General features: G+C 37.2%; 1 protein-coding gene across 2 annotated transcripts in view; it reads right to left on the bottom strand.

Moving 5' to 3' along the window:
* Positions 1-1363: 1363 nt before the first annotated feature.
* NBEAL1 (neurobeachin like 1) overlaps positions 1364-20937 on the bottom strand; it is a 220591-nt gene continuing 201017 nt past the window's right edge. Inside the window, exons 52-57 of one of the 2 annotated variants that reach the window (XM_026454600.1) lie at positions 20028-20144; positions 19463-19624; positions 17205-17353; positions 14346-14481; positions 10712-10809; positions 1364-1612 (exon numbers count right to left, since the gene is read on the bottom strand). In XM_026454600.1, coding sequence (XP_026310385.1) covers positions 1585-1612; positions 10712-10809; positions 14346-14481; positions 17205-17353; positions 19463-19624; positions 20028-20144 — 690 coding nt within the window. In that variant the 3' untranslated portion in view covers positions 1364-1584. Of the gene's footprint in view, positions 1613-10062; positions 10810-14345; positions 14482-17204; positions 17354-19462; positions 19625-20027; positions 20145-20937 lie in introns of those variants that run through there. The other variant, XM_026454601.1, reaches the window with a different exon arrangement.

Below are 20937 nucleotides of genomic sequence, written 5' to 3'. Positions count from 1 at the left end.
TATCAGCTCACTGCAAACTCCGCTTCCTAGGTTCAAGTGATTCTTGTGCCTCAGCCTCCTGAGTAGCTGGGATTACAGGTGTGTGCCACCATGCCTGGCTAATTTTCTTATTTTTAGTAGCAATGGGGTTTCGCCATGTTGGCTAAGCTGGTCCTGAACTCTTGACCTCAAGTGATCCACATGCTTCAGCCTCCCAAAGTGCTGGTATCACAGGTGTGAGCCGCCGTGCCCAGCCCCAATTTTTTTTGTGTTTTTATTGTCTGTAGGATCTTAAATCCTAAATACCTCCCACTCTTTTCCCCTTTCACTTCACTATCCAGTCTCCAAAGAGACAATGCCTTTCTGAGACTGCCACATCGAATCCTGCACACTAAATTCATTTTTAATATACGGTACTCTGATCCACTCACATTATTTCACTTTTCATTACTTTTTCACTTAGACTTTCTCTTTCTGGGAGTCTCTTTTTTAAAAAATCTATGTTAGGCCCTCCATTTCCCTACTCTCTGCTTTCTTGCACCCACCTTCCTTTCTGCAGAGGTTTACTGTTGAAACTTGAGATGGCTCTGCTGGAATTTGGCTTTTTTGTATTTTTAATTTGAAGTCTGTACTGTTTGTCTTCTAGATATCTCGAAGGCATAGGGTTGTGAAGCTGTATTTGTTCTTGTTCATCTGTATGGTTTTTTTAGAGGACGTGTGGAAAGATTTGAAGTTAGGTAACTGTCCTTATCTTAGGCTCCCTGTAAGTTCAGATTCATCCATTTGGATCTGTTTTTTTTTTTTTTTCCATTCATCCCTTAATTTTCCAACTCCCAAAATTGTATCATCTTCTCTCCTGTTTTCTTTGTCCTTATAGGTTTATGCCTTTAAAAAATCCCTTCATTGGCCAGGCGTGGTGGCTCATTCCTGTAATCCCAGCATTTTGGGAGGCTGAAGTGGGCGGATCACTTGAGGTCAGGAGTTCAAGACCAGCCTGGCCAACATAGTGAAACCCTGTCTCTGCTAAAACAAACAAACAAACAAACAAACAAAAAACAAAAAGTCTGTCCTGCATACACACGGGTTTCACAACCCATGAATACTGTATTTTCTTTTATACTTTTGGGATAGGGTCTTGCTCTGTCATTTAGGCTGAGTGCAGTGGTGTGATCACACAGCTGGACTTCCCAGGCTTAAGCCTCTCAAGTAGCTGGGACTACAGCTGTGCACCACTGCGCCTGGCTAATTTTTGGCTTTTTTGTAGAGAAAGGGTCTATGTTTCCCAGGCCAAATACTGTATTTTAGATCTGTGTTTGGTTGAAAAAAAAACTGTACAGTTCAAACCCAAGCTGTTCTATATGGTAAGAAAATATAAGCTCCAGTATCATTGTGTGAAACAAACAGATTTATTTGATGCTTGGAATGGTGTTATGAACTTGTTTTACAAAAGCAAGACAGTCTTAATGAAGCGTGTAACTAACTTGGCTTTGTCCAGTGACTAAGAAATCTTACCAGATGAATTCATGCAGGAAGTTTCCAATTCTAATGAAGCGTCTTCAATAAAGTGTAGTACAGTGAATGGATGGTGCTAGTAAAGGTTAATGTTCATCTCTGTTCTTTTGTTATTCTGCATCTAGAGACAAAAGTACAAACAAGAACCTGGAACAGAGATTGGCTTCTGTCTTATTATGGATTAGATTCTATTAATCTTGACAATACCAGAAGGATTAGGTCAACATTTAGATTGTCAAAGTTGACTGGATAAAAGGTTTATTTTATTTTATTTTTAGAGACAGAGTCTTGTTCTGTTGCCCATGCTGGAGTAGAGTGGTGTGATCATAGTTCACTGCAGCCTCAAAGTCCTGACCTCAAGTGATCCTCCTGCCTTGGCCTCCCAAAGTGCTAGGATTATAGGCATGAACTACCACGACTGGCCCTAAAGATTATAATTATGAAAGAATGTAAATTAAAAAAAATTCAACCTAATATACTATTTGGTTAACTACAAATGGAGATTTACGGCATATAATTATTTGCTAAGGGAAAAACTAAAACAATGTTTTTTTTGTTTTGAGACGGTATTTCTCTGTCACTCAGTTTGGAGTGCAGTGGTGTGATCTTGCCTCAGTGTAGCCTCCACCTACTGGGCTCAAGCTAGAATTACAGGTGCACACCACCATGCCTGGTTAATTTTTAAATTTTTTGTAGACAGGGTCTCCTTATATTGCCCAGACTGGTCTTGAACTCCTGGGCTTATGCCATTCTTCAGCCTTGGTCTCTCAAAGTGCTATGATTACAGGCATGAGCCACTGTGCCTAGCCTGTAACAGTGTTTTTGAGGTAGCTCTAAAGTGAAAGGCTAAATACCTATTGTTACATATGACAAAAAATAGTCAATTGACGTTTAACTTGTGCACATAGGACTACAGAAGAAATTCTGCTCATATGAGAAAGAAACAGTGATCAATTTTCTAATTAACAAATACTGCATTCAATCTTTTGTCTACCCACATAACTTAGCCAAGGGTAAGTTCTAATCAGACTCTATGAATTGAGAATTACAAATCAACTGAAGAAAGTAACATCACTTTTTTTATTTGATTCAAACCCATTTTCATATACAAAGCTGATTTATTATGTACAAAATAAATGGACATTCTTAAAAAGTGTCAGAATACAAATTTCCAAGGGCCTAAAATAAGTGCAAAATTTTCCATTATCTTTAATCATGCTATACAGAAACAAATCAAATATTAGCTCATATACATACAACAAATTTTTTAAAAATAGCACTTAATGTAGTAAAACAAAACATACATCTTATATATTTAATTTTAAAAGGATGAGGAAGGAAAGAATGTATTGCACCAAACTAACAGTAACTTAACTACAATGACAATAATAATCAAAAGTATTTATACATCTTTATTACAAATTGCTCAACTTTAAAACATTTTTGGGGGGCATACAAATATCCATGAGTCACAGTTTGCACAGTCAATAATTAGATATAAATAAGGCATAATATTTTCTTTTTCATGGTCAATTCCAGTAGAATAAGCGAGAAGGAACATTTTAAGATAAATACACAACTTTCTGAATTCCTTCAATATTTAAGTAGCAGCACAATTTCCAAGTACTTTTAAAAAACAAGTCATTCTGAATTTTTAGTTATTCCGCTCTGAATTGACTACGTGCGTATACATGCATTCAAGTCCCTGTCACTCTCTGTAACACTGAAGTGCTACTGGAGTCCCAGAAAAACTGACAAAAGAGATGAATTAAATATGTTTCATATTTTTATGCCTCAGTAGATTCATTTTTATAGCAATGAATCTGAAAGAAAATGGCTGTCTAGCCAGATCTGATTACTTTTTGCTAAATTTTTTGCTCCAAGTCTATAAAAGCAAACAATTGGTAGAATGAAAGCCATACCTGTTAAGAGTTTCTAAATGGAACCAACCAGCCACAAAGTTTCCTAAGACATTTTCTTATGTAAAGCTAATTATAAAATAAACAGCTACAAAAGAAGTTTGGTGATGTTGTTCATCAATCACAGTCTTTGAGAGTAGTAAAAAGCAGAATAGGAAAAAACAGTTCAAAATATAAAAGATCTTTAATAGTAAGATCTACTATAACATGCCATAATTTTGGAAGAAAAATAGAAACTATCATAATTAAATCGATAAAAAGTCATCTAAGAAAATCAAAATTCCAAAATTCTGAAGGAACTATTCTTTCCAAAGGAAAAAATAAAGATTATTCTCTTTAATCCCTATATAAGAGGCTGTTTTTCAATCAAGTCTGACTGCTTATATCATCCTACCAGAACCACTTCTTAAAGTGTTTAGTGATAAATATAACTTTAACATTCTGAAGAGCAAAACAATTATGTCTAATACAGACAAGTATCTTTTTCCTTCAAAATAAAGAGAAGCATTTATGAATTTGTAAGTTCAGCCCACTAAATTGTAAAACACATATGCTTAGTGTCAGAATATGTTACCAAAAGAAGACAATCCAAAATAGCATTTTAATGTTGACTAGTACATTGATTACCAGAGAATTGCTAGTTTTAATACATCTTAAGTTGAAATACATTATTACCAAAATAAAAATTTTAAAGGTCCAATTGGAATAAGATTTCTTTTAAAAAGTAGTTTGTTTTTAATTGATAAATTTTTAAAAATCCCACCTAAACCCTAATTTTTCTTCATCTTACATTACAATGTTACATTGTAACAGCATTACAAGCAGCTAGTAACTCTGTACACTGAAAAATAATTATAAATTAATTTAAATAATGAGACAGCCATTATATAGGTGGAAACACACACACACACAGACACACACACACCCCTCCACTAACAGTCAAGTTTGAAAAATGAATGGGTAATTTTTTAAATAACAAAATTGTGTTATTACTATTATTGTTATATTTGCAAACTATGTTTCCAAGGAAACATGAAAACCGTACCATTAAAAACAAATACTGAATTAGTAGCTTTCTATTTCTTCTTTTCCTTCTGAATTTTCAGTTCATAAGATTATGGGCATTAAGACAAAGATAAATATTGTTATTGTTGAATGTGTCCTTTTACTTATCACTAAAGCCACTGGCTTTACAGGTCCAAATCCTGCAATGTGTTTAAAAATCCCTCACGTGTGACAAATGTCAATGAGATAACCACCAAAGGAAGGAGATGTGTCTGATGAATTACTATAATCAAATAAGAATCTGATAATACAGACACTATTAAATGAGATTTTTTTTTTTTTTTTTAAATTGAGACAGAATTTCGCTTTGTTGCCCAGGCGCCATCTGGGCTCACTGCAAGCTCCACCTCCCGGGTTCACGCCATTCTCCTGCCTCAGCCTCCCAAGTAGCTTGGACTACAGGCGCCCGCCACTGTGCCTGGCTAGTCTTTTTGTATTTTTAGTAGAGATGGGGTTTCACTGTGTTAGCCAGGATGACCTCCTGACCTTGTGATCCGCCCGCCTCGGCCTCCCAAAGTGCTGGGATTACAGGCATGAGCCATGGTGCCCGGCCTTAAATGAGATTTTTATACAGAAGAAAATCAAGTAACTCCTATACTCTAGGTTGGCCTTACATTTCTTAACACAGAAAACAGAATTATTTCCTATTTTGAATTAAACATCTGTTAATGCTTTATTCTCTGTTATACCTATAAAAAATTAAAGATTATTTTTATACAGAAGCTGTACCTGCAAAAGTCATTGGAAGTAGTAGATAATTTATCCAATGCTTTTAATTTGGAAAATTCTATTGATTACAAGCTTGAAGGCTATAAGAGGTCTACTTTTATGTTTTAAATTTAGCATGTTAGTCATGTTTTTTATTCTTCAAAATGTTGCCTAATTCAAGTTTGCAAAACATTCACTGAAAGTCACCAGGAACTAATATTAAAAACAGATGTACTTTTCTGGAGGCAAATATTAGTTATAATTTTCAAATGTGAACAGTCTAAAGAGAGTTCATGATAAAAATAATTCAATTGAAAGGAAATTTGGTTGTTTTTGTGGCAGGCAAAACAAAGATAATAAAACCATTCCAAGCAAATTTTAGACAAAATGTCTCTCAGGATAATGATTAAGCCAATTTTCAAATAAGTCTGAATATTGGATCTGGTTTATAAAGATAAATGGACAAATTTCTATACAGGAAAAAATTGTAAGATATAACATAATAATCCTGAGACATAATTTTTAATACCAAGAATATCAAGTAAAGAGATTCAGGAAGCCCAAAGCAGTGCCTAGATATCTGTATATTTATAAACTCCATAGAGAAGTCTGATCTGCAATATCCACTAAGAACCACTGGCCTAGAAAATGCTGGACTTAAATTAAAAAAAATTTTTTTTTTTGGAGACAGGGTCTAACTCTGTCACCTAGGCTGAAGTGCAGCGGTGCAATCACAGCTTACTGCAGCCTTGATCTCTAGGCTCAAGCGATCCCCTCGCCTCAGCCTCCTGAGTAGCTAGGACTAAAGGTGCTTGCCACCACGCGTGGTTAATTTTTTAATGTCTTGTAGAGGTGGGGGCCCACTATGTTGCCTAGGCTGGTCTTGAGCTCCTAGGCTCAAGTGATCCTCCTGCCTCAGCCTCCCAAAGTGCTGGGATTATAGGCATGAGCTACCATGCTTGGCCTAGATTTAAATTAAAGAAGGCAGGCTGTGGTCCACATTTTAAATCATATTAAAATGATGACTGATAACACTATATTGTTGCCTAATGTCATCAAGAAAAATACCACATGACTCTGATAAATACAGGAAAACTCTACATAGCAATGCTCTGGATGGAGTCAAGTTTAAAACAAATAATACGTTGAGTATATACAATATACGAATTCAGCAAAAAGTATTGAGAATGGATTTTGTCAAGAGTGATGAAAATGTTTAAGATTGCTCACTTATTGGGGAGAAACAGTTTCAGCTGATGAGAGGAACAATGCGTAGGATAAGCCATGAGTATGGCTGATGATGCAAACAAACAAACAAAAAGGAAACAAACAAACATGCTTCATTTCTTATATCCCAGTCAAAAACTGTATCCTAAAGATAATTCAAGAACCTGTTTCTAGAAGACAGGCTTAAATATATATATTTGAAAAGACCAATTTTTACACACACATGCTCCCAACAGACATCCATAATATTACATGTATTAAAGATTATAATATTTATATTTAATATAGTCCTAGGACTTGCATCTTTTCAGTGGAAAGGTGGTAAAGATAATGCTACTCATTTTATAAATACATAAAAGGAGATAACTTCCTTAAGTTCAATTACAAGATTTCCTCAGTGATCTCTTTAGTAGTAACAATATAAAATATACATAAAGGCAAAGGTCATATCTCTATCAACATTAAATAAAAATCTGGTATCCAAGTTAACAGTTTCCTTTGACCACTCCTTTTCACACAAAATATAAAATGTCTCAGGTTAAGATTCAACCTTCAAATCTGAATTCTAACTCTGAGAGAATTTTTCTCTTATTCTTTTCAGAAGCATAAACTTGATTTTCAATACAAGTACTCTGAAGGATAATTTTAATATGCCCTAAATAGAGAAAAAAAAGGAAACCTTATTGGTGTTTCTTGCTAATGACAGAATGAACACTTGGTATTTTTTCTTCTACAAAAGGATACACTGCACTGTGACCCAAAAAAAGTTAACATATTTTAATTTTGTTATTAACTTCTTAATAACAGACATGAGCTTCACAGGCTAAAAAGAAAGACTAAACCAACTGGCCAATCTTTATGTTTATACAGTTTCCTGATTTGTATGCCCTGATCTATTTTTTCCTTCTCTCTTTCAATTTTATCTGAGTAATGCCAGAATACTGATTGAAAACAGTTGTAAAAAATTTTTTATAAAGCTTCTTTATTCTCTAACTGTGCACAGCTATTACATGTTTTAATACTTGGTCTCACTTTCCAAAAGTAATTATCTTGATATAAATCTCTCCCTATCACCAGGATGCTGAGATTTTTATTTTCGTCATCACCAGTATCAAGAAACAAAAGCATATAAAAAGTTCTGCAAAGATAACAGTTTTTTTTTTTTTTTTGAGACGGAGTCTCGCCCTGTTGCCCAGGCTGGAGTGCAGTGGCACGATCTTGGCTCACTGCAACCTCTGCCTCCCGGGTTCAAGCGATTCTCCTGCCTCAGCCTCCTGAGTAGCTGGGACTACAGGCGCCCGCCACCATGCCTAGCTAATTTTTGTATTTTTAGTAGAGATGGGGTTTTACCAGGTTGGCCAGGCTGGTCTTGAACTCCTGACCTTGTGATCCTCCCACCTTGGCCTCCCAAAGTGCTGGGATTATAGGCATGAGCCACCACAACCGGCCAGATAATGACTCTGTAAGAGCCAACTTGAGATACTATATTCACCAATTGAAATGTCCACCTGTTATTTCATTCTAATGATACTGTTCATTTCTTCCATTATATAATATATAACTAATTTCTACGGGTAACATCTAAATATACCAGAATCCTCAAAAGTACTTCTTTCCAATTATTTTATCTAGTGAGTTTTAATTCAGTAGGCTATACTCTTTAAATGAGTAATATATTATTCAGCTAATAGTTGTTTGCTTATTTTGATAGATAAAATTTAAGTTCCATTCTCTAGACTGTTGCTATTATTCTCAAATATTTTTCTCTAAATTCCACATTTTTTTTTCCTTTTCTTTGGGACAAAGTCTTACTCTGCTGCCCAAGCTGGAGTGCAGTGGTGCAATCTCAGGTCACTGCAACTTCCACCTCCTGGGTTCAAGTGATTCTCCTGCGCTGCTCAGCCTTTCGAGTAGCTGGGACTACAGGCACGTGCCACCATGCCCGGCTAATTTTTATATTTTTAGTAGAGACGGGGTTTCACTATGTTGGCCAGGCTGGTCTTAAACTCCTGACCTTGTGATTCACCTGACTCAGCCTCCCAAAGTGCTGGGATTACAGGCATGAGCCACCAGGCCTGGCCCACATTTCTGGTTTTTACTTTTTGGAAAAAGCAATATAAAAAATAATTCTACTACCTTGTACATCTAGTATTAGTCCAGGTAGGATATCTATTTTATTGTGAACAAAACTTACTTGCACTTGTACTATAAAGTAAAAACTGCTTATTTCTTCCATCTAAAAAGCAGCATAGTAAAACATCATAAACTTAGGCATTTTTTCTAATTATCTAAGTTTTAGAAAACTCATAAGCATCCAAAATAATTTTCAAATTCAGTATTAAGTAACCTTAAAAATAAAGAAGGCATTTTTACATAAAAATCTCTGGATAAATAACAAAATAAAACTTAGTAGGTTTTGATTTAGAAAAAGTTTCTTTAAAAATCAGTATTTTAAAAACTAAAAATCAATCATGTTAGTTCTGCCGACTTGAAATGTCCTAAGAAACTGTAAGATAAAAAAAAAGATAGCCACGGTGGTACCATGGGTGAAGCACTGGATTGAAACCTCCCATCCTCCACCCCCCAAAAATAAAACAAATGAATAGAAGCCAGTCTCATTTATGCATCATAATTATTGCTATTGAACTTATTTTGAGACTCTTTTCAATACAAATTCCTGAAGTCTTAAGAAAAGACATCTTGACATTTACATATGTTCTATTTTAAAATTGTTGTACCAGTTTATTTCAGTTTTTTTTTTTTTTTACCTAAAACATAGGTATTTTTTCCTTAATAAAACAGAGGATTTTTACTTATTGGAAAGAAAATTCTTCTATAGCTTTTTATTAGCCCTGACTCAAATCAAATCAAATCTACTCAAAAGTTTCCCTAAACAGAATCCTTAATTTCTTAAATTTTTTTACTCACTCAAAAGATTATAAAGAAAAGGGCACTGGATACTGTGGACAACAGGAAAGCGAAATTGCAAAGGAAAAATTTCTCTTAAAATTCAACTGAGAAGACAGTTGGATATAAGGACATCTATGATTTGTGGAACAAAAAATAATATTATTACTGGTCACAGATCCCTTTAAAGAAAGCCATGTAACCATTCCTTCCTGAAAATGCATTTAACATACAAAATCTCTGCACAGTTTCAGAGGGATTCACAAGTTCTCCCAAACACATGAAATCTCAGATTATTAACACTGGTAGTTGTAAAAGCTCTCTGACCCAACTCAAAAGATAACCTTACAAAAAATCTAAGTTTAACAATGTCTTTGAATTCCAAATTAATCAGACTTTTACTTTAAGATCTTAATAATCAAGCACAACTTAACATTTAACATTACATAATAAAATTAGCTATAATCGTAAAACATGAAATAGAAAATTTTAAATTACTATATATAAATGATTATTTTAAGTTATGCATAGCTTTTCAATTCATTCATCAATCACACAGATATTCTACGTGAAAATTCAACATATTTGGATATTATCTGCTTGGTGAAGAAAGAGTCAAGAAATTTTGAACTTTGCAAATGTAAATTGTGTTGCAAATGCTACTTAAAAGACCCAACTGTCAAAATCACAATTAGCACTTTTGCTTAATTATATCATTAAGGAAATACACCTGTAAAATATATCTCTAGTTCCACTTTTTTTCTACTCAATTTTTATTATTAAAGGACAATAATAGAATTCAGTAACTTTTCATTAGTAACATGCTAGTAGTAGTAGAATTAGCTAATGTACCAGTTTCAATATTCTTATTTTAGTCTCACCGTGCAAACCTGTAACTTTTACTGAGTTTTGAAAATCCAAGTGTGCAACAGATACCTTTAAAATATTATCCCCAATCAGGAGTTCCATAAATAAATTGATATGTTTTCATTCCAGTGGTCAGTAAATAGGAAAATGATTACTTAAGAATGTATTTAAAGCCATCTCTCTCAACTGTCCCATTATCTGTACTCTTTTATTAGAAAACTCTTAAATTTTATCATTTGGAATAACAAACAAATTAAACCTAATTTTCTCATTATAGGTTTGTTTTAAAAATGGATACAATGACCTTTAGGAATGGGCCACTAAATCAAATCAAATGTATTTTCCCAAATACATCTTAGTATAGACCAAGACTTAGTTTATATACCACAGCAAATTGTGGTTATCTGTAAATGGTTTTCAGGGATAAAAGCCTTGCAACATTGCAGAGAGTTGAGAGATGGGGTTAAAGCGACAAAGCAATAAATCAGGTTTCAGTAATCATAACAGAAAAATGAAGTAACAGTCACTTGGAATCTTGAGTATTATATTCAGTTTCTCCAGCTGAAATCTGGCTGAGCCGCTTGCTCGATCCCCACAATTTTCGAGAAAGCTGACCTGAACGCATCTGTGTAAAGTAATCCAAAGAAATGAAGAATAAATATTAAGAAAAAAATTAAAATGATATATAAGACACTGATTTTGCAGAGTGAAAAGAAACAAATTGTTAGCAGAATTATTAACACTGTAAAGGTTATTAACAATAGAGAAAGACGGCCAGGTGTGGTGGCTCATGCCTGTAATCCCAGCACTTTGGTAGGCAGAGGCAGGCAGATCACTTGAGTCCAGGAGTTCGAGACCAGCCTGGCCAAAATGGCAACCTCCCATCTCTACTGAAAATATAAAAATTAGCCCAGTATGGTGCATGGTGGCACACGCCTGTAATCCCAGCCACTTCGGAGGCTGAGGCATGAGAATTGCTTGAACCTGAGAGGCAGAGGTTGCAGTGAGCTGAGATCATGCCACTGCACTCTAGCCTGGGCATCACAGGGAGACTCTGTTTGTCTCTCTCTCATACATATACATACACACATAATAATAACAATAATAATAATGGAAGACTTTTACGCTTATTTTGTCTTTGGTCTAATGTCAATGTGTACATTTTAAACAATTAATGGCCCAGTTATGTCAAAATTACCAGATTCCTTTATTTTATAAATTATCAAAAATATGTATTACTTCATCAAAATCAGCTTCTCAAAACTATTATTTTAAATTTTTAATTAATTTTTTATTTGTTTGTAGAGATGAGATCTCACTATATTGCCCAGGCTGGTGAAATCCTGGGCTCAAGCAATCCTCCCACCTCAGTCTCCCAAAGTGCTGGGTTTACAGGTGTGAGCCACCACACCTGGCTCAAAATTATTCTTAATTTCGCTAACAAGACACACAGGTTTGGAGATTTTCTTTTCTTGAATTTGCAGTGCTGTTAATGCCAATCATAAGTATAAGAAGAAAGTAAAATAAAGTTTTGATGAAAAGAAATTTTAAAATATTTTAAGACTTTCAAAAAATAATATTTAACAAGAGAATGATAAAAAGTAATGTAGAAAACAAGGAGAGCATAAGCCTCTTGAAGGCAGGAATTGCATTTCGTTCACCATTACATTTGCATCACTTACCATCCTTCCCAGTGTGTAATAAATATTAACTAAATACTAATTAAATCAATGAATAAATAAATGTCCTTTAAAAGTGTTTATACATCCAGGTGGGGCAAAAAACCCCTATGGTTTGTTGCAATTACTTTCTCAAGTGCAATCTACTTTTTAGTGGTGTTCCACCTTTTTTTTAGAGACAGGGTTTCACTCTGTTACCCACACTGGAGTGCAGTGGTGCAATCTCAGCTCACTGCAACCTCTGCCTCCTGGGCTCAGGCAGTCCTCCCACCTTAGCCTCCTGAGCAGCTGAGACTACAGGAGCATAGCATCATGCTTAGCTAATTTTTGTATTTTTAGTAGAGATAGGGTTTCAACATGTTGCCCAGGCTGGTCTCAAAATCCTGGCCTCAAGTGCTCCACCCACCTCAGCCTCCCAAAGTGCTGAGATTACAGGTGTGAGTCACCATGCCCGGCCTGCCACCTTTTTTAATGGTCACTTTTCTTTTTTTTTGAGATGGAGTCTCGCTCTGTTGCCAGGCTGGAGGTGCAGTGGCACGATCTCGGTTCACTGCAACCTGCACCTCCTGGGTTCAAGTGATTCTCCTGCCTCAGCCTCCCGAGTAGCTGGGACTACAGGCGTGCACCACCACACCCAGCTAATTTTTTGTTGTTGCTGTTGTTTTTTGAGACGGAGTCTTGCTCTGTCACCAGACTGCAACCTCTGCCTTCCTGGTTCAAGCGATTCTCCTGCCTCAGCCTCCGCCTCCGGAGTAGCTGGGACTACAGGCACGCGCCACCATGCCCAGCTAATTTTTTTTTTTTTTGTATTTTTAGTAGAGACAGGGTTTCACCATGTTGGCCAGGATGATCTTGATCTCTTGACCTCGTGATTCGCCCACCTCAGCCTCCCAAAGTGCTGGGACTACGGGAGTGAGCCACTGCGCCTGGCCCACACCCAGCTAATCTTTGTATTTTTAGTAGAGATGAGGTTTCACCACGTTGACCGAGATGGAGATGGTCAGGATGTCTTGACCTTGTGATCCGCCTGTCTCGGCCTTCCAAAGTGCTGGGATTACAGGCGTGAGCCACTGCGCCTGGCCTAATGGTTGCTTTTCTAGGATATATTTATTGGAGTGATAAAAGAGAAGCTTTATACAAAATACTAGTGGCTTTGGCATGCTTGTTTTGCAGTTACATTTACAGATGTATCTTCTGAAGCCCTTCTACCTTACCTGATTTTTACATATGATTTTCACTCTAATAGAATAATATATAAAACTGGTACACAATTAAAAATATATATTAATCAAGATTTTGATGTTTTAGATAAAAATAGATCTTGAAATAGAAATATCTTTTCATAACTAAATATGGATCTAGTTCATATTCTACACTGTAGTACAAAGTCTTGCTCTGTCACCCAGGCTGGAGTGCAGTGGCGTGATACCAGCTCACTGCAACCTCCAATTCCCAGATTCAAGTGATTCTCTTGCCTCAGCCTCCCGAGTAGCTGGGATTACTGGCGTATGCCACCACGCCTGTCTAATTTTTATATTTTTAATAGAGACGGGGTTTCACGTTGGCCAGGGTGGTCTCGAACTCCTGACCTCAAATGATCCGCTTGCCTCGGCCCCCCAAAGTACAGGGGATTACAGGCGTGAGCCACCGTGCCCAGCCACAATAATATTAATTTAATGACACTGTTTTTGTTAAAATAATATGCTGGAAAAAAAAGCATAAGGACTAAAGAAATTTCAAATATTTATAAAACAGTTTTTTACGATCTTTAACAGGTTATTATAGCCACTGACTGTGTGACAGTAATTTCTTCCCCTGAAATAACCCCGACAGATCCCATATTGTTAGATTTCTCAGAAAATACCAACAGTGACTTAAAAAAAAATTATAATGCTTAATTTAACTATGTAATAACATGCTTTGGAAGAATCAGTAAGTTACTAGAGTATAACTATAGTTTTCCTAAGAGCAAGAGTTAGATTTATGATACCTGAATATTTAATAATTGATAAATCATTAGCAAGTAAATTTAACTATAGGAAACTCACTGAGAATAAGCATACTATATGGGGATATTTGTAGTTACAAATAAAACATGATGCTTTTACAAAAGAATGACATATAGTTATGATGAGTGTTTGTTAAAGTAGTTTTATTGTTTGAGCTTATATTTCATTCTTTTGTAAAGGCTCTTATGTATTGAAAATCTAAGTCGTGGTCTTGAATCTAGATTTGGAAGAAATGAATTTTCTTATTCCTATAGAGTGGTAGATAGAATTGCCAAAGATGGGCTTTCAATAATAATATAAACATCACTTTTGAATAATAACTTTATCCTCTTTTTATTTACTGCCTTTTGAAAAATCAAATTTGGTTTTAATTTGTTTATCCCTAATGGTGACTTCTCAATCAGTTGGAATGAAGGAGAACCAAAGTAATCCCCAACAGCATGAGAAATGAAATTACTGATGCTAGGTTTTACCTCAGCAGGCTTGCCAACACCCACTACAATCAATTTGCCGTCTTCTAAACCTACAAGAACGTGGCTGCATTCTTTGGTTACATAAACACAATGGATAGGCAGTCGCATGGCTAATGGGTTGATGCTGAGATTCAAACTAGAAGAGAAATAAAAAATACAGACAAAATTACACGGATTTATAATGAATTCACAGAATTTTATATCTGGAAAATAAATTAATGCTCATCTAGTTCTGGATTCTTTTTTTTTTTTTATGAGGCGGAGTCTCGCTCTGTCGCCCAGGCTGGAGTGCAGTGGCCGGATCTCAGCTCACTGCAAGCTCCGCCTCCCGGGTTTACGCCATTCTCCTGCCCGCCTCCCGGGTTTACGCCATTCTCCTGCCTCAGCCTCCCAAGTAGCTGGGACTACAGGCGCCCGCCACCTCGCCCGGCTAGTTTTTTTTTGTGTTGTTAGTAGAGACAGGGTTTCACCGTGTTAGCCAGGATGGTCTCGATCTCCTGACCTCGTGATCCGCCCGTCTCGGCCTCCCAAAGTGCTGGGATTACAGGCTTGAGCCACCGCGCCCGGCCTAGTTCTGGATTCTAATTTTACAGATGTGGGAACTTGTGTCCAGAAAGTCTAAGTGACTCACACTAGGGCCTGTATATATAGCATTACTTAAAAACACTTGATAAACAGATCTTTTCACTATTTTTGACGTCTATTTTTCTTCTAAACATATATAATCAAACATCAATAAAGCCACCATGAACCTAAAATATAAACATTTTCTTGACTTTCTAGAGAATCTTACTCTTTTTTCAATTTTCCAACCCATTCTATTATTACTTCAGTTTTTACATCTTATTATTACATTCATCATTTATCTAAGGTAAATAGTCTTTACGTTCCCTTTAGAGAGATTAGAGGGAAGGTGAGAGACAAAGTAAGGAACACAACAGTTAGATAGGATTTTATATGGATGCTAACTAGATTCTTATCCTTAGTGTTATTCCTAAAACAGATAGAAATAAAGTTCCTGTACCAGTCACTGTTCTCTGAGCCTCAGACTCTCAGTGGGCATTTGTTCTAGTCTTGCTCTGATCTTATCCCTGAAATGCAGCACAGCACACACCATGTTCATTGCTGTTCCTATGTCTTTGTGCTTTATTTCCTCACATATTGACTACCTCCATCTCCAAAAGAAGGCCCTCCCTGTCTTTTCATGTCCATTTAATTCCTACTAATCCTTCATTAAGACTCCTCTGACTACTCAGATCCGTGCTAATCCTTAATGTCTTTAAAACTTCTTTTACATGTAACTGGGACCATATAATTTAGCACTTAAACTGTTCACAACAGTACACAAATATTGATATTTCCCCAACTAGTCTTTTTTTTGAGACGGAGTCTTGCTCTGTCACCCAGGCTGGAGTGCAGTGGTGCAATCTCAGTCACTGCAACCTCCGCCTCCTGAGTTCAAGTGATTCTCCTGCCTCAGGCTCCTGAGTATCTGGGACTACAGGTGCCTGCCACTACATCCTGCTAATTTTTGTACTTTTAATAGAGATGGGGTTTCACTATGTTGGCCAGGCTGGTCTTGAACTCCTGACTTCAAATGATCCACCCACCTCAGCCTCCCAAAGTGCTGCGATTATAGGCGTGAGCCACCACACCCAGCCTCCAATTAGTCTTAAACCCCTTAAAAACCATTATTATGAGTAAGCATCACAGCACCTAGGCACTCTCATGCTTATCGCCTTGTTGATTCATAAGTGAGAGGTGGATAAGAAGCCCAGAAATCTCGGGCCAGGTGCAGTGGCCCATGCCTGTAATCCCAGCACTTTGGGAAGGCTGAGGTGGTTGGATCACTTGAGGTCAGGAGTTTGAGACCAGCCTGGCCAACATGGTGGAACCCTGTCTCTACTAAAAATACAAAAATTAGCTGGGCATGGTGGTATGCACCTATATTCCCAGCTAACATGGAGGCTGAGGCAGGAGAATCACTTGAACCTGAGGCAGAGGTTGCAGTGAGCCAATATCATGCCACTGCACTCCAGCCTGGGTGACAGAGCAAGACTCGGTCTCAAAAAACAAAACAAAAACACATATCCACTACTCCAATATCTCTCTCCTTCACTAGATTGAATGACAATAGATCCCCCTACCAATTTTATACACACACATGCATAAATATGTTAAATATATTCTAGTTTAGTTTACTGCAATTAAAAAACTTTATAAAAATTCAAACCATCATTTGGAAAAATTTCCAAATCCATAATTCAGACTTGGTACTATGAACATTTCTTTCTAGCTCTACATATTTAAAACTTTTCTTTTGAGACAGCGTCTTGCTCTGTTGTCCAGGCTGGAGTGCAGTGCTATGATCACAGCTTACTGCAGCCGTGACCTGGGCTCAAGCAATCCTCCCACCTCAGCCTCCCAAGTAGCTGGGAATACAGGCACATGCCACCATGCTCAGCTAATTTTTAAAGCTTTTATTTTTAGTAGAGATGAGGTCTTGCTATGTGCCCAGGTTGGTCTTAAACTCCTGGGCTCAAGCATTCCTCCCTTTTTAATCTCCTAAAGTGCTGGGATTACAGGCAGGAGCCACTGTGCCCAGCCTAAAAAATTTTTTAATTGTGGTAAAATATATATAATGTAAAATTTTCTATATAATAAAAAATGTATATATATACATCATTTATGAGTCCAGGAATACTTTAGCTTCTCCAATTTTTTATACTTGCTAAAAGACAAATTTTTGTAATAAATGATAAACCAAAAGATTAAAAATCTTAGATCCTGATTTTCACTCTAGACTAGAAGTACTGCCATCTTTTCTTAAGTGATACTTCATTGGTTTTTATTACTTACCTGTGGAGATCTCTTATAGACAGGAATCCTTGTAAGCTGCCTGTGACAATGTGTTCTCCAATTATACATATATCTGATACTTGTTCCTTCAGGATTTGAGACCCTAGATACTTGCCATTTATAGAAAACAGATGTAATGCATTCTTATCCTGCAAAGAATTAAGGAAAATTTAACAATTTCAAATAAAAACTGAGTTTTTATATTACCAGTTAAAACTCTGACTATAACAGCATAATTATTTGGTTTAAAATTCTGGGATAAAAATATGGCTATATTTAAAGACCAAGTGTGTAGACAATATTATTAAAGTGATTTCAAATCAGATTACCAAGTAAATATTAAAAGAGAAATCTCACTCTCTCCAAAGAATCAAAATCTCATTCAGCCCTCCCCAAAACCCTACATTCTTAAAACAAAAGAAAAGAATTCTTTTTCTTTTGAGATGGAGTCTCGCTCTGTCGACCAGGCTGGAATGCAGTGGTGCAATCTTGGCTCACTGGAAGCTCTGCCTCCCAGGTTCACACCATTCTCCTAACTCAGCCTCCTGAGTAGCTGGGACTACAGGTGCCCAACACCATGCCCGACTCATTTTTTTTTTGTATTTTTAGTAGAGATGGGGTTTTACTGTTTAGCCAGGATGGTCTTGATCTCCTGACCTCGCAATCTGCCCGCCTCGGCCTCCCAAACTGCTGGGATTACAGGTATGAGCCACTATGCCTGGCCTTTTTTTTCTTTGAGATGGAGTCTTGCTCTGTTGCCCAGGTTGGAGTGCACTGGCATAATCTCGGCTCACTGCAACGTCTGCCTTCCGGGTTCAAGCAATTCTCCTGTCTCAGCCTCCCTAGTTACTGGGACTACAGGCATGTGCCACCATGCCCAGCCAATTTTTGTATTTTTAGAAGAGATGGGGGTTTCACCATGTTGGCCAGGCTGGTCTGGAACTCCTGACCTCAGATGATCCACCCGCCGCAGCCTCCCAAAGTGCCGGGATTACAGGTGTGAGCCACCACTCCCGGCCCCCCAAAATTCTTAATATTGAAAAAGCTTAGGCTGGGCATGGTGGCTCATGTCTGTAATCCCAGTGCTTTGGGAGTCAAAAGCAGGAGGATCGCTTGAGCCCAGAGGTTTGAGACCAGCCTAGGCAACATAGGGAGACCTTGTCTCTACCAAAAGTTAAAAAAAACTAGCCAGGTGTGGTAGCACATGCCAGTAGTCCCAGCTGCTGAGGGGGCTGAGGTGGAAGGATCAGTTAAGCCCAGGAGTTTGAGGCCAAAGTGAGCTATAATTGTATCACTGATTGTGCCACTGCACTCCAGCCTGGGCAACACAGCGAGATTCTCGTCTCAAAAAAAAAAAAAAAAAAAAAAGGCCACGTGTTATCCTAGCACTTTGGGAGGCCGAGGCGGGTGAATCACAAGGTCAGGAGATCGAGACCATCCTGGCTAACACAATGAAACCCCGTCTCTACTATAAATACAAAAAATTAGCCAGGTGTACCTGATGTAAATGACGAGTTGATGGGTGCTGACGAGTTGATGGGTGCAGCACACCAACATGGCACAAGTATACATATGTAACAAACCTGCATGTTATGCACATGTACCCTAGAACTTAAAGTATAAAAAAAAAAAAAAATTAGCCAGGTGTGGTGGTGGGCCCCTGTACTGTAGTCCCAGCTACTCGGGAGGCTGAGGCAGGAGAGTGGCGTGAACCCGGGAGGTGGAGCTTGCAGTGAGCCAAGATAGCGGCACTGCACTCCTGCCTGGGCGACAAAGCAAGACTCCGTCACAAAAAAAAAAAAAAAAATATATATATATATATACATACACACACACACACACACACACACACACACATACACACATATATTAATTAAATAAATAGTGATGTAACTGAAAGGAAACAAACACAAAATTGAGGGCTTGTTTATTTATATCCTGCCTTATGCAAAAGGAATTTTAGTTGGCTATCATTTCCAATTTCCACTTAAGCTTAAAAAATCCTACATAATCAGAAATTATTCTGAAATCATATATTATACAAGTCAATAAAAATCCCAATAATAAAATACTAATGTGAGGCTACGATTGTGGTAGAAGTCCATTTAATGTTAAGAAACAAACAACTGAATGATGAAAGAAAAACATCCTTTTTAAAATACGGTGTTCTTTCCTTCTTCAATAAACCTCCTCTATAATGTGGGGAGGGAAAGATACGCTATTGGGAGTCTACCTCTATTGCATAAAAGGTCATATACCTTGAGGGTGGTCTTTTCTTCAATGCTGGAGTAGATAACAATATGTCCTTCCCAAGATATAGCCAAATTAGGAATAGTCAGGAACAGAGAACTCTCACAAGGTGGTCGTAAAGTCCTCATGTACTGACCTTTCTGAATGGTATGTATAATCACCGTTCCATCCTACACACAGAATATATCAGAAAATGAAAAAGACAAAGAAAAACAACAGCAAAAAGGAATAAAAGTAGAGTGGGCCAGATAAAGAAATGTGGGAAAGGAACCAAGAACATGATTATTCCATCAAGGGTATATGCACCTTAGGAAAAATTCCAACTTCGAAATTTCAAATAGTATTTTATTTCCTAGAATGCCCTCTTCCCTTAAATAATAAAATGAATAAAATCCCAAAATAGCATTCAGTTTTTTATTTTGCAAGGTCTATTTTACTTTTGCAAAGTCCTATACAAATATGGTATAACATTTCTATACTTTTATCAATTCCTCTGAAAAACATTTTAGTTATAAATGTTGGTAATAAATTTGTAGATAAATTAATAAGTATTTCTTAAAGGTGAAATCTTACCCTTGATCCCGACACTGCCATGTCTAGCTCAGTGCTGATGCCGACACTCAATACCTCATCGGTGTGTCCATAAAGAATCTGAAAAGGTTTAGATGCTAAGCCCACAGGAACACCTCCCTAATAATAAAAGAGAAAAGCAAAGGTAAAGGTGGTTTCTTGTTTCCTGTTTTTCATAACGTTTATATTGCATTTAAACCTTCTAATCACAAACTAACATTGCAACTAGTTACAACCACTGAGTCTATTCATAATAGTACTCATTCTTACATTTCTACTTGGATTTCTGAATTATTCTCCATCTCAAAAACTTAACTAAGCTCAAAACTTTAACATAAATTGTTGCAGTGTTGACAGTCTTGGATTAATTTTTCCAAGTATGTTATTTCTCCTTTTAATCTACAGATTTATTCTTCCTTAACTTCAAGTAAACTTTTTGTGTTATAACTCTGAATAACTTTATTTTTTTGAGACAGGGTCTCATTCTGTTGCCCAGGATGGAGTACAGTGGCATGAACATGGTTCACTGTAGCCTCGACCTCCTGGACTCACGTGATCCTCCCACCTTAGCCTTCCTGAGTAGCTGAGACCACAGGAATGTACCACCATGCCTGGCTAATTTAAAAAATTTTTTTAGGCTGGGCGCAGTGGCTCAAGCCTGTAATCCCAGCACTTTGGGAGGCCGAGACGGGCGGATTACGAGGTCAGGAGATCGAGACCATCCTGGCTAACACGGTGAAACCCCGTCTCTACTAAAAAATACAAAAAACTAGCCGGGCGAGGTGGCGGGCGCCCGTAGTCCCAGCTACTCGGGAGGCTGAGGCAGGAGAATGGCGTGAACCCGGGAGGCAGAGCTTGTAGTGAGCTGAGATCCGGCCACTGCACCCCAGCCTGGGCGACAGAGCGAGACTCC

Source organism: Piliocolobus tephrosceles, chromosome 11 (assembly GCF_002776525.5).
Source record: "Piliocolobus tephrosceles isolate RC106 chromosome 11, ASM277652v3, whole genome shotgun sequence".
Taxonomy (NCBI): domain Eukaryota; kingdom Metazoa; phylum Chordata; class Mammalia; order Primates; family Cercopithecidae; genus Piliocolobus; species Piliocolobus tephrosceles.
This window is presented reverse-complemented; position numbering and strand designations above follow the sequence as displayed.